Source organism: Lepus europaeus, chromosome 7 (genome assembly GCF_033115175.1).
Source record: "Lepus europaeus isolate LE1 chromosome 7, mLepTim1.pri, whole genome shotgun sequence".
Lineage (NCBI taxonomy): Eukaryota > Metazoa > Chordata > Mammalia > Lagomorpha > Leporidae > Lepus > Lepus europaeus.
Genome location: NC_084833.1, coordinates 32,293,550 through 32,308,576, shown reverse-complemented (window position 1 = coordinate 32,308,576; position 15,027 = coordinate 32,293,550). Strand labels below are relative to the sequence as shown.

The following is a 15,027-nucleotide window of genomic DNA, read 5'->3' as shown; positions in this document are numbered from 1 at the left end:
AACTTGCCATGGAATCCTAAATCCCCATGAACTGTATGGGAAAAGTATAGCATTTTATTTTATTTTTTTAAAGATTTTATTTATTTTATTTGAGAGGTAGAGTTACAGACAGTGAGAGAGAGACAGAGAGAAAGGTCTTCCTTCCATTGGTTCATTCTCCAAATGGCCGCAACAGCTGGAACTGCACCGATCCAAAGCCAGGAGTTTCTTCTGGGTCTCCCACATGGGTGCAGGGACCCAAGGACTTGAACCATCTCCTACTGCTTTCCCAGACCACAGCAGTGAGCTGGATTGGAAGTGGAGCAACCAGGACTAGAACTGATGACCAATTGGGATGCCGGCACTGCAAGTAGAGGATTAACCTACTGCACCATGGCGCCAGCCCCAAAAGTAGCATTTTAAGTGTTTAGTAATAATATAGACAGGTTGAAGAGGAAAAAACGCTCCAACATGGGAAGCAGCCCATATAGCAGATTTATAGAATGGCAAAGTAACACTCAGTGGCCTCAGATTCAGCAATCACCCAAGACTCTTGCTATGAGCTGTCTAGGCTATGGAAGCCCCTTGAGTTCACCGACTCTGAACTTGTTTAGTCAAGGCTATATCACAGTGGAGGTTCCTTCCTCCCTTCAGAGAAAGGCACCTCTCTCCTTGATGGCCTATTCCTTCTGCTGGGGTCTTGTTCACCAGGATCTTTCATTTAGATTGTTTTTTGCCACCGTGTCATGGCTTTCCATGCCTGTGAGACTCTCATGGACCTTTTAGCCAGATCCGAATGTCCCAAGGGTTAATTCTGAGGCAGGAGTGCTGTTTTGGGTGTTTGCCATTCTATGAATCTGCTGTGTGTCCTGCTTCCCCCGCAGGATCATACTCTCCCTTTTAATTCTACCCTTCATTATTTGCTTACACTGGTCTTATTTGTGAAATCTCTTCGACACATACCCTATCTTTTTGATAGGTTGTGTATTTATACTTATCACTTTACCAAGTGCGCTGGCATTGGTACCTGCCTCCTTAATACCTGATTTCAATATATACTACAGGGCAATTAAAATCAAAACAGCCCAGTACCAGCACAAAAAGAGACTTGTAGACCAATGGAACAGAATAGAAACTCCAGAAATCAGTCTACGCATCTACAACCAACTTATCTTTGACTAAGCAGCTGAAATAAATCCCTGGAGCAAGGACAGTCTCTTCAACCAATGGTGCTGGAAAAACTGGATCTCCACATGCAGAATATGAAGCAAGACCCTACCTTACACCATACACAAAAATCCACTCAAAACGGATCAAAGACCTACATCTACAATGCAATACCATCGAATTAGAGAATATTGGGGAAACCCTGCAAGACAATGGCATAGGCAAAGAGTTCTTAGAAAAGACCCCAGTGGCACAGGAAATAAAAGCCAAAATTGATATGTGGGATTACATCAAGCTGAGAAGCTTCTGTACTACAAAAGAAAAACTCAGCAAAATGAAGAGGCAACTGACAAAATGGGACAAAATATTTGCAAATTATGCAACTGATAAAGGATTAATAACCAGAATATATAAAGAGATCAAGAAACTTAACAACAACAAAACAAACAACGCAGTTAAGAAATGGGCAAAGGTCTTAAACAGGCATTTTTAAAGAGAGGAAATTCAGATGGCAAACAGACACTTGAGAAAATGCTCAGGATCAAGGAATTGCAAATCAAAACCAAGGGTGAGTTTTCACCTCACTCCAATTAAAAATGGCTCTCCTACAGAAATCAACAAATGACAAACAGTGATGAGGATGTGGGGAAAAAGGTTTCCTGGTCCACTGTTGGTGGAAATATAAACCTGTGCAGGGACTGTGGAAGACAGTATGGAGATATCTCAGAAATCTGAATATAGACAGCCATTCCACTCATGAGAATTTACACAAACCAAAAGAAATCAGCATATGAAAGTTATCTGTACCCCCATGTTCACTGCAGCAAAATTCACAATAGTTAAGATATGGAATTAACCCAGATGTCCATCAACTGTTGATTTCCACACTATGGAGTAATACTCAGCTGTGTAAAAAAAAAAAAAATTAAATCCTGTGTTTTGCAACAAGATGCATGCAACTTGAAACCATTATGCTTAGTGAAATAAGCCAGTCCCAAAGAGACAGATATCATATGCTTTCCATGATCTGAGCTAACAGACAACCTGGAATATAATGTATTTGAGTGAAATAGACATTTTCAGAATTGATGACTGTTTACACCCCTTGTCTCTTTTGTTGAGGAACAGTGTGTATTTTTTTTCTTCATACTCTTTGTTAAACCTTTACTTAGTGTAGAGTTAACTATACGATCATGAACTAAACTGAAAATAGATCTTGGTAAAAATTAAGAGTGGGAATATAAGGAGGAGGAGGAGGAAGTGTTGGAACATGGGCAAGAGGGAGGGTAGGGGAGGAAGTGTCACTATGTTCCTAAATTTGTATACATGAAATACATGAAACTTGTATAATTTAAATAAAATTTTTTTAAAACGTCAGTGGGGCCTACTGTGGTTCCATTTGCACTAAATGTGTCCACTACAAGATTAAGCATGCTTTTTTTTTTTTTTAAGATTTATTTACTTATTTGAAAGAGTTACAAAGAAAGAGAAGGAGAAAGAGAGAAAGATTTTCTCCACTGGTTTACTCCCCAAATGGCCACAATGGCCAAAACTAGGAGCCTGGAACTCCATCTAGGTCTCTACCATCAATACAGGGGCCCAAGTACTTGAAACATTGTCTGCTGCTTTCCCAGGCACTTTAGCAGGGAGCTGAATCAAAACTAGAACAGCCGGGACATGAATCAGCACACATAAGGGATGCCAGCACCATAGGCAACAGCTTAACTAACAGTACCACAACGCCAGCTCTAAGCATGCTTTCTTAATTGAGGAACAGAAAATCATTGTTAAAGTGTTGAAGACACAAGCATAGAGTCAAAAAGTTAAATTTAAAAATGAAGGATTTTTCAATAAGAAAGGAAAAGGGGGGGAATGATTCCCTTGCTAACCCTAAAGAAAACATTTTTCAAATCAGAAATATAAACAGACAAAAATATAATGTTTGAAATATAATAAAACAGAATACAAAGTGTTAAATATTCATAATGACTTAAGTTGACCTAAAGTTGTTTCACTTACAAAAGATAACATTATAAGCTAATTTTACAAGAGTTTATAATGCTTTTTTGATGACTAATTTTTAGGTATCAAGTTGATTACAAAAAGGAACACTTAGAAACCTGGAAAAAACATTATTTTGGGTGTGTCTTTGAGTGCTTCCAAAAGAGATTAGCAGATGAGTCTGAGTTGACTAGGTGGGAGGACTTGGCCTTGATGTGAGTGGGCAATAACATCTGGCTGAAGATACAGAAAGAATAAATAAAGATAAACTGGTCTCACACTGAGAGGTGGGTGTTCTATCTCTGACATCAGAATTCTAGCCTTGTTTGCCTTTGGACTCCCAGACTTATAACAGCAGCCCCCTTACCAGTACTCAAGCTTTCAGTCTCAAACTAATAGTTACATCCTTGGCTTTCCTGGTTCTGAGGTCATTAGCCTTGAACTGAGTCACAATTCCAGCCTACAGACCACATGTCATGGGATTTCTCAGCTGCCAAAATTGCATGAACCAATTCCCCTAAAAAAAAATCCCCTTTGATTTATCTATATGTACATAGCCTTTTGATTGATTCCTCTATAGAATCCTGAATAATACATGTTTTTTAAAGCAGAATTTTTTCTTAAACAGATATTTGTTACAGTAATAAGTAGCCTTACATAGGATAAGTAGCCTTACATAGGATGAACACTACACCATTTAGACTTTATTATTATAACATTTCAACATTTTTATTTTTAAACAACATATGTTGTTTTAAACAACATGTGTGTGTGTGTATTTGTATATGTATATATATATATGTATATATAGAGACAGGCAGAGTTAGACAGTGAGAGAGAGAGACAGAGAGAAAGGTCTTCCTTCCGTTGGTTCACCCCCAAAATGGCCGCTATAGCTGGTGTGGCGAGGATCCAAAGCCAGGAGCCAGGTGCTTTCTCCTGGTCTCCCATGCAGGTGCAGGGCCCAAGCACTTGGGCCATCCTCCACTGCCTTCCCGGGTCACAGCAGAGAGCTGCACTGGAAGAGCAGCAAGCGGGACAGAATCCAGCGCCCCAACTGGGACTAGAACCCGGGGTGCTGGCGCCACAGGTAGAGGATTAGCCAAGTGAGCCGCGGCGCCGACTGACGAGGCACTTAATATTTTAATGTTTTTGAGAATAAGGTTAGTGTATGTATGTATGTATGTATGTATATATGTGTGTGTATGTATATATATATATATATATATATATATATATATGAAATATTAAGATTCCCGGCTATGCCTCTTCCAATCCAGCTCTCTGCTATGGCCTGGGAAAGCAGCACAAGATGGCCCAAGTCCTTGGGCCTCTGCACCTACGTGGGAGACCTGGAAGAAGGTCTTGGCTCCTAGCTTCAGATCAGCATTGCTCCAGTCATTGTGGCCAACTGGGGAGTGAACCAGCGGATGGCAGACCTCTCTCTCTGCCTCTCCTCCCCTCTCTGTGTAACTCTTTCAAATAAATAAATCTTGAAAAAAAAAAAAAACTTTAAAAAAAAATAATAAAAATGCTGTCTCAGATTTCTCTCACATAAAACCTATCCTCAGCTTACAACTGGTTGTTTTCCTCTCCCTTACAGCATGTTTTCAAGAAGAATCAACTACTACTGATTCTTATTTCTACCTCTTCTGTTCTGCCTTCATAGTCATATATAAGTGCTAGTGCACTGAGCTCTATATCGTTACTGCAATAATTTTATAAATTACTTTCTCCTCTTCAGAGTCTTACCAACTCCAATCTATCCTATACATAATTAACATGATGCTCCTTGAATGTGACACTACAATCTCAGAAATAAAATTCTTTTTATGGGGATTTGTACAATATACATCATTTGCTGAAACCATCTTTATGATGCTATACTAAATATCTTGTTTTCAAAAATTTCAGTTAGCACTATTAAAATTAAGCATAGCTATTTATTTTGCCTTAATCATGTGTTTATTTTATTATTTAATCATTTCGTAGATATCTACCTTATAACCAAAAAAAGAAAACAAAACAAGAACAAAAAACAAGCCACATAATTTTCCCAAGGGCAGCTCCTTTTCAGCAAACCATAGTGTTTCTCTATAGAGCTATCTAGTACTCCCTGAAACACAATAAATAACTAGTACACTTATCAAGTATTTAACACTCTGAATATCTCTGTTTAATTTTTTGTTTAGTTTTCAAATTTTTATTTCCTATTCCCTAATCATTGACTTAGTCTTTCTTATTTTCTCTTATTTCATTATTTAGACTATGTGTTGTGTTTTATTTCTAAACAAGAGATTATCTTGTCAGTCTTTTTTCTTTAAAAAATAGGCTAGGAAAAACATCAAGTTATCATATTTAAAAAAGCATTTTGGGGCTGGCACTATGGCATAGTGAGTAAAGCCACCGCCTGCAGTGCCTGCATCCCAGATGGGTGCCGGTTCGAGTCCCAGCTGCTCCACTTCCAATCCAGTTCTCTGCTATGTCCTGGGAAAGCAGAAGATGGCCCAAGTCTTTGGGCCCCTGCACCCACATGGGAGCCCTGGAAGAAGATCCTGATTCCTGGCTTTGGATTGGCACAGCTCCAGCTGTTGTAGCCAATTGGGGAGTGAACCAGTGGATGGACGACCTCTCTCTCTCTCTCTCTCTCTCTCTCTCTCTCTCTCTCTGCCTCTACTTCTGTGTAACTCTGACTTTCAAATAAATAATAAATAAACCTTTATTTAAAAGAAAAAAAAAGCATTTTAAAAAAGACCTTACTGTTGGGAATGGGTGGCACAGCAAGTCATGCAACTCTGACATCTCAAATCAAAGTGTTGATTCAAGTCCTGGCTGCTCTGCTTCCAATATAGCTTCCTGCTAATGTGCTTGGGAATACAGCAGAGGATGGCCCAAGTATTTGGGCCCCTGCCACCCACCTGAGAGACCAAGAGAGAGTTCCTGGTGCCTGGCTTTGGCATAGCCCAGTCCTGGTTGTTGAGGCCCTTTGAGGAATGAACAGGGAATGTAAGAACTCTTCCTCTATCTTTCCCTATCTCTCAACTGCTCTGCCTTTCAAAGAAGTAAATAAATACATCTTTAAAAAAGGAGCTCACCCTTCTCATACGCAATTCTTCTAATGCTTCCAGGAAGCTTGTTTTGAAATCTAGCAGTTGAATGGAAAACAATGTCTCTGACGAACTCTGAAGAGGAAAGACAGATGATGACTCAGTGTTGAGATCATTCTCCATGTTAACATTTATTTCCTGTAATATAAAAAAATTCAATTAAAATCGTTTATCTACATTTTGCAAGTAGTTACCGTAACAATATAACTTGTATCCCATAATCCACCAGGTTCAGCACTATTTAAACAATTTAAACAGTTGTTATATAGTTATTCCCACACTAGCCTTGATATAAAAGACATTAGCCAGTGGACTGATTCTGATTCTGTTTCTCTATGACTGAGTTGTCGTCGTCTTTTTTTTTTTTTTTTTTAAACAGGCAGAGTGGACAGTGAGAAAGAGAGACAGAGAGAAAGGTCTTCCTTTGCCATTGGTTCACCCTCCAATGGCCACCGCGCTGCGTCCGGCGCACCGTGCTGATCCGAAGCCAGGAGCCAGGTGCTTCTCCTGGTCTCCCATGGGGTGCAGGGCCCAAGCACATGGGCCATCCTCCACTGCACTCCAGGGCCACAGCAGAGAGCTGGCCTGGAAGAGGGGCAACCGGGACAGAATCCGGCGCCCCGACTGGAACTAGAATCGGGTGTACCAGAGCTGCAAGGCGGAGGATTAGCCTATTGAGCTGTGGCACCGGCCAACTGAGTCTTCTTCTAATACCTGCGTACCCTGGGGGATTAAATTTTCTGCCCCTAAGTATAAATTTCCTGAAAGGTAGGTTCTTATGTTGCAGACAAGGAATGACCCGTCACAAGCTACTTCATTCCAAGGCTGAGAAATACATTCTGCTTCTTAAACTTTGCACTGAAAAAATGCAGCAAGAATGATTTTGTTATCAAGTATATGTATTCAGGCAAGAGGGAGGCACAGTTAATTCATCAGAGCTTGTTTTTCAGAGGATGTTCCAACTGGGGAGCTGTGAATTGGTTCGTGGGAAACATCAACAAAATTGACAAGCTAGACTGATCAGGGGACACAAGACTCAGATCATGAAAATCAAGGATGAATGGGGGCATATTAGTAACAACTTTCCAGAAATAAAAAGGAACAACAAAAGAATGTTATGAACACTTGTGTTCCATGTAACATAGATAAAATATGTATAATTCCTTGAAACAAACCACCAAAACTGACTCAAGAAGAAATACAAAATTGGAAATGAACTTGTTAAGAGTAAAGAAATTAGGGGTCAGCGCTGTGGCACAGCGGCTTAACCCCCTGGCCTAAAATGCCGGCATCCCTTATGAGTGCTCATTCTAATCCCAGCTATGCCTCTTCCAATCCAGCACTCTGTTATGGCCTGGGAAAGCAGAAGATGGCCCAAGTCCTTGGGCCCCTGCACCCATGTGGGAGACCCAGAAGAAGCTCCTGGCTTCGGACTGGTGCAATTCTGGCTATTGCAGCCAATTGGGGAGTGAACCTTCGGATGGAAGACCTCTCTCTCTCTCCTCTATCTGTGTAATTCTGAACTTTCAAATAAATAAATAAATAAATCTAAAAAAAGAGTAAAGAAATTGAATAATTATACAATTTCTCCCCAAAAAAAGCCTAGGACAACATGTCCTCACTGGTGAATTTTATCAAACATTTAAAGAAGCACTAGTATCAATCCTTCATAAAATTTTTCAAAAAAAAAAGTAGAAAATGGAACATTTCCTAATTCATAATATGAGACAGTATTATCCTCATATCAAAGCCGAGTATCTGATAAGAAAATAAAACCAAAACCCAATATCCCTTATAAATATGGACACAAAAACTCTCATCAAAATGTGACCAAATCCACAAACATATTTTAAAAATTATACATCATGACTAAGTAGGGTTTATCCCAAGAATGCAAGTTTGGCTTAATATATGAAAATCAGGGGAGATTCAAGATGGCTGAATAGGGAGAAGTTACACTATCTTTAACCACAGATACCAGAAAACTAGAAGAAGCACCATGTTCCCAGGGGACTGAGGGAAAAATTTTTTTTTATTAAGATTTATTTTATTTGAAAGACAGAGTTACAGAGAGAGGTAGAGACAGACAGAAAGGTTTTCCATAAGCTGGTTCACTCCCCAGATGGCCACAATGGCCGGAGCTGCGCTGATCGGAAACCAGGAGCTTCTTCCCAGTCTCCCACGCAGGTGCAGGGGCCCAAGGACCTGGTCCATCTTCTACTGCTATCCCAGGCCATAGCAGAGAGCTGGATGAGAAGAGGAGCAGCAGCCAGGACTTGAACTGGTGCCCATATGGGATAACAGCGCCTCAGGCCAGGGCTTTAACCTGCTGTGCTACAGCGCCAGCCCCATGACTGAGGGAAACTTTCAGTGGAGAAAGAGATTTTGTGGAGCAGGGAGGACAGAAAACAAGACACACTGCTGCCTGCCATAGATGTGCAGACATATTAATCCTGCATATTAATGCCGGCACCTGGCTAGGAAATGCCCTCTTCTCCGGCAAAGCGAGACAAGGTGCTCACAGCCTATCATACTAGCAGCTCTGATTGAGGAAGAATTCCTCAGTTCTCACTGGCTTTGAGTCCAGCCTGGGAAATTGACGGGGGCTGAGCAACTACTTCACTCCATGAAGGGTAACCACATTGTTCCTCTCCCCTCCCTACACCAAAGCACCAGTCTCAAATTCCTGAGGTGGAGCTGCAACCATCTCTGTACTGACTTGGTGAACAGCAAGTAGCTCTCACCAGGGACAGGGCAGCTGGCATGAGAGCAGATCCCCTGAACCCTGTGACTGTGAGGGTTCTTGGCACAGGCCATGGAGCTGAGAGGGACATGGCTTGTGGCTGGTTCCCGTACACCTGTACAGTCGGTGGAAACTGGGAATTCCTGGTGTTCTGAGGACAGAGCTTACCAAGGCCTCAGCAGATACACCACAGAGTGGGTCAATATTCTCTATGGTATGTGTACCTGAGGGGTTGGGTGTATAAGCACCATGAGCTTACTCTAGATGATAAACCAGCTGGTTCACTTTAGCACAGAGAAGGGCTGGAATTGTGAACACACTAGCCAGCTCCAACATCCCCTCCCCCTAGTGACTATAGCAGGGGTGCTACACCTTGCCCAACTTGGGTGTCACTTTGGACTCTTCCCACCCATAGTGGTCCGAGTTCCCTGGTCCCACCTAGAACACACCCCTGGAACTCCAGCACAAGTCTCAGGCATTCCAATAACTCAGAAAGACACATTTCATAAAAAAAAAAAAAAAAGTCTGAGGTGGCGCTCTGGTAAAGCTGTGGTGCCAGGTAAACCTCTGGCACCAGCATCCCACATGGGCACTGGTTTGAGTCCCAGCTGCTCCACTTCCAATCCAGCTCCCTGCTGATGGCCTGGGAAAGCAATTGTAAAATGGCATAAGTGCTTGGACCCCTGGACTCGTGTGGGAGACCTCAAAGAAACTCCTGGATCCTGGCTTTGGATTGGCCCAGCTCTGGCCATTGCAGCCATTTGGGCAGTGAACCAGTGGATGGATGATTCATTCATTCCCTCCCTCCCTCCCTCCCTCCCTCCCTCCCTCCCTCCCTCCTTCTCTCTCTCAAATAAATAAATTTTTTTAAAAAAGAAAAAAACTATACCCCAGAGGAGATAACAACAAATGATCCCCCAGATGCATAAAAACCAATATAGAAACATAAGAAACATGAATAAAGAAGCCAATATGATGTCCCAAAAGAAATACAATAATATATTAATATTGAACTATGGGGGCCAGCGCTGTGGCACAGCAGGTTAACACCCTGGCCTAAAGCGCTGGCATCCCATATAGGCACTGGTTCGAGTCCCGGCTGCTTCACTTCCTATCCAGCTCTCTGCTATGGCCTGGGAAAGCAGTAGAGGATGGCCCAAGTACTTGGGCCCCTGCACCCACATGGGAGACCCAGAGGAAGCTCCTGGCTCTTTGCTTCAGCTCTGCACAGCTCCGGTTGTTGCAGTCAATTGGGGAGTGAACCAGTGGATGGAGGACCTTTCTCTCTCTCTCTCTGCCTCTCCTTCCCACTGAGTGTGTAACTCTGACTTTCAAATAAATAAATAAAACTTTAAAAAAAAATTGGACTATGAAGAAGGGGAGACAGATGAAATGCCTGGAAAAGAATGATTCTAAGTTTATTCAAGAACAAAGAGAAACAGTTACATAAAAAAGGAAATCTGTACATGAACTGGATGAGAAATTCTGCAAAGTGATATGTTGATAAAAAATCAGAAATATTAGAAATGAAGTCTTCAGGCCCACACCGCGGCTCACTAGGCTAATCCTCCACCTTGCGGCACCAGCACACCGGGTTCTAGTCCCGGTCGGGGCACCGGATTCTGTCCCGGTTGCCCCTCTTCCAGGCCAGCTCTCTGCTGTGGCCCCGGAGTGCAGTGGAGGATGGCCCAAGTGCTTGGGCCCTGCACCCCATGGGAGACCAGGATAAGCACCTGGCTCCTGCCATCAGATCAGCACAGTGCGCCGGCCGCAGCGCGCCAACCGTGGCGGCCGTTGGAGGGTGAACCAACGGCAAAAGGAAGACCTTTCTCTCTGTCTCTCTCTCTCACTGTCCACTCTGCCTGTCAAAAAAAAAAAAAAGGAAGAAAGAAATGAAGTCTTCAATGAGTCAAACAAAAAATACAGTGAAAATCCTTAACAAAAGACCTGGGGAAGCAAATGCAAGAATATTTAATATAGAAGACAGGTCTTTTGAAATAGAAGAAGAAAAAATTAGAAATATTGAAAACAGTATTCAAGATCTATGAGATACCCTCAAATGGCAAAATATATGAGAACTTAGAGTTTTTTTTTTAAGATTTATTTTTTTTTTTATTTGAAAGAGTTACAGAGAGAGCGGTAGGGACAGAGAGAGGGAGGTCTGCCATCCGCTGGTTCACTCCCCAGATGGCCACAATGACCAGAGCTGAGCCAATCCGAAGGCAGGAGCCAGGAGCTTCTTCCGGGTCTTCCACATGGGTGCAGAGGTCTCAGGACTCAGGCCATTTTCTGCTTTCCCAGGCCATAGCAGAGAGCTGGATTGGAAGAGGAGTAGCCAGGATTGGAACCGGCACCCATGTGGGATGTCGGCCCTTCAGGTGGCCCCAAACTTAGAAGTTCTTGAAGGAATGGGGAAAAAAGAATGTCTTAGAAAGCCCATTCAGTGAAATAACAGGAAATTTCCCCAATTTGGAGAAAGATGTGGGCACCCAAATATGGGAAGCACACAGAACCCCAAATAGGCAAGATCATAAGGGGTCCTCACTGTCACACATTATAGTGAAACTTTCAAAAGCAAAACATAAAGAGACTATCCTACATATTCAAGAGAGAATGGCCATCTGACCATTTAAAGGATCTCCCATAAGACTAACAACAGATTTTTCAACAGAAACTTACAGAACAGGAGAATGGAGAGTTATAATGTAAGTTCTAAAAGAAAAAACTGCCAACCCAGAATACTCTACATACTGAAGCTCTCATTTATAAATGAACATGAAATAAAGACCTTCTAAGACAAGCAAAAATTGAAAGAATTTGTCACCATATGGCCAGTTGTACAAATAATACAAACAGAAATAGAGAAAGACATTCAGCAAGAATGTGAAGACAGAAAACTTCCTATTAACAGAACAAAAGAGATTCAAAACAAATATTCATGGAAAAAGAGCAGCACCAAGTCCTTACTTATCAATAATAACCTTGAATGCAAATGGACTAAATTCTCCAGTTTAAAAATATAGACTAGAGCCACCGGCGCTGTGGTATAGTAGGCTAACCTCTGCCTGTGGTGCCAGCATCCCATATAGGTGCTGGTTTGTGTCCCAGTTGCTCCTCTTCTGATCCAGCTCTGTGCTAATAACCTGGGAAAGCAGTTGAAGAAGGCCCATGTACCTGGGCCCCTGCATCCACATGGGAGACCTGGTTAAAGGTTCTGGCTCCTGGCTTCGGATGGGCCCAGCTCCTGCCATTGTGGCCATTGTGGCCATGGGGGAAGTGAACCAGTGGATAGAAGACCTCTCTTTCTGCCTCCTGCTCTCTCTCTGTAACTCTGCTTCTCAAATAAATCAATCTTTAAAATGCAGAACGGCAGGATTAAAATACTACCTACAAGAAACACACTGCTCTAGTAAAGATGCACAGAGACTGAAAGAATGGAAAAAGATATTCCATGCCAAATGGAAATTAAAAATGAGTAGTTGTAGCTATTCTCATATCATACAAAACAGACTTTAAGACGAAAAGTCAAAAAAGAGACAAAGAAGGTTATTATGTAATGACTAAGATTAAATCAAGAAGATACAACTACAATAAATATATCTGCACCCAATTCAAGGGCACTCAGTTTTATAAAGCAAGTGTTAATGGATCTAAAGGGAGACATAAACACCAATACAATAATGGGGGGCTTCAACACTCCACTTTCATCAATGGACAGATTAGACAAAAATCAATACAGAAATCAGAACTAGTCTACAATATAGACCAAATAGACCTAAAAGATACCTATTAAAATATTTCATCCCATAGACACCTGCAGAATACATTTTTTTTTCATAGTGAATGGAACATTCTCTAAGAAAGACCATATACTACATCATAAAACAAGTCTCAAAAAATTCCAAAGAAATGGAATCATATCATGTATTTTTTTTTTTATTTTTGAACAGGCAGAGTGGACAGTGAGAGAGAGACAGAGAGAAAGGTCTTCCTTTGCCGTTGGTTCACCCTCCAATGGCCACTGTGACCAGCGCGCTGCAGCTGGCGCACCACGCTGATCCAAAGCCGGGAGCCAGGTGCTTTTCCTGGTCTCCCATGCGGGTGCAGGGCCCAAGCACTTGGGCCATCCTCCACTGTACTCCCGGGCCACAGCAGAGAGCTGGCCTGGAAGAGGGGCAACCGGGATAGAATCCAACGCCCCAACTGGGACTAGAACCCAGTGTGTCGGCGCCGCAAGGCAAAGGATTAGCCTATTGAGCCAAGGCACCGGCCATCATGTATCTTTTCTGACCACAATGGAATGAAGCTGGAAATTAACAACAAAAGAAACACTAGAAAATATACAAACACATGGAGACCGAACAATATGCTACTGAATTAACAGCGGTCATGGAAGAAATACAAAGGGAAATCAAAAAATTCCATGAAATGAATGATAATGAAAATACAATACATCAAAACTTATGAGATACAGCAAAAACACTGTTAAGAATAAAGTTTATAGCAATAAGTGCCTATATCAAAAAACTGGAAAGGTATCAAATAAATGATGTAACAACGCATCTCAAGGACCTAAAGAAACAAGAACAAACCTAAACCCAAAAATACTAGGAGGAAAGAAATAATAAAAATTAGAGACAAAATAAACAAAATAGAAATCAAACTATACAAAAGACCAGTGAAATGAAGAGCTGGTTTTTCATTATTGCAGTTGTTGTTTAAAGACTTATTTATTGATCTGAAAGTCAACAGAGAGGGAAGGAAAGACAGAGACAGAGATCTTTCATCTGCTGGTTCACTCCCCAAATGGTGGCAACAGCATCTGAAACCAGGAACTTCTTCCGGGCAGGAACCCAGGAACTTGGTTGATTTTCCACTGCTTTCTTGGCACATTAGCAGGGAGCTGGATCAGAACTGGTGCCCAAACAGGACGTTGGCATTGCAGACAGAAGCTTTACCTCTGCATGACAATGCAGGCCACAAAAAGCTGGTTTTTTGAAAAAATACATGAAACTTATGAACCACTGGCCCAACTAACACCAAAATAACCAAATCAGAGATGAAAAATGAGATGCTAAAACTGATACCACAGGAACACAAAGAATAACTAGGAATGATTACAAATAGTTATATGCTAACAAATTGTAAAATCTAGAAGAAATGGATAGCTTTCTGGACACATAAAATTTTATCAAAATTGAGGCATACAGGCATAGAAAACCTTAATAAACTAATAACCAAGACTGAGATTCAATTTGTAATAAAGAGCCTCCCATTTTTATTTATTTATTTATTGCCACAGTGTCTTGGCTTTACATGCCTAAAATACTCTCATGGGCTTCTAGCCAGATCTGAATGCCTTATGGCTGATTCTGAGGCCAGAGTGCTATTTAGGACATCTGCCATTCTATGAGTCTGCCGTGTATCCTGCTTCCCATGTTGGATCGTTCTCTCCTTTTTAATTCTATCAGTTAGTATTAGCAGACGCTAGTCTTGTTTATGTGATCTCTTTGACACTTAATCCTATCATTATGATCAATTATGAACTGAAACTGATCACTTTGACTAGTGAGATGGCATTGGTACATGCCACTTTGATGAGATTGAATTGGAATCCCCTGGCACATTGTGGGGCATGAGCGCGGCCAGGCCAGGCCAGGCCCGGCCCGGGGGCTCCGCATGCGCAGCTGCTCCAGGGTGCCCCCGCCCGAGCTGCGCGGAACGAAGCCGCGTGGAGCCAAGTAAGATGGCGCCCAGAGGAAGTAAGATGGGCGGAATCCAAAGTTGTTTACCACTAAAGCTAATTGGCTGCGCAACATCCGGGGAGGTAACAAAACTAGTAACAAGTGTATAGACATAGGGCTAGTCCTATAGAAATCCCCCCGTAAGGTGACTGTGTAAAGTGATTGGCTGGTCCTTAGCCCTGCCCCAATGACTCTGCAGTTTTGTGCTATAAAAGGTTCTGTTTCTCAGGAAGTAAATGAGTCCTTGCTAGACTTGGCTCCCCGCTGCGTCTGATTGTCTCCGGGA

The 15,027-nt window shown here is 42.0% G+C and overlaps 1 protein-coding gene across 1 annotated transcript in view; it reads right to left on the bottom strand.

The window, feature by feature from the left end:
* The window catches only part of CCDC73 (coiled-coil domain containing 73), a 142,819-nt gene extending 136,442 nt beyond the window's left edge, over window positions 1-6,377 (bottom strand). The window contains exon 1 of the mRNA XM_062196348.1: window positions 6,243-6,377. Coding sequence (XP_062052332.1) covers window positions 6,243-6,377 — 135 coding nt within the window. The remainder of the gene's footprint in view (window positions 1-6,242) is intronic.
* Between the last annotated feature and the right edge of the window lie 8,650 nt (window positions 6,378-15,027).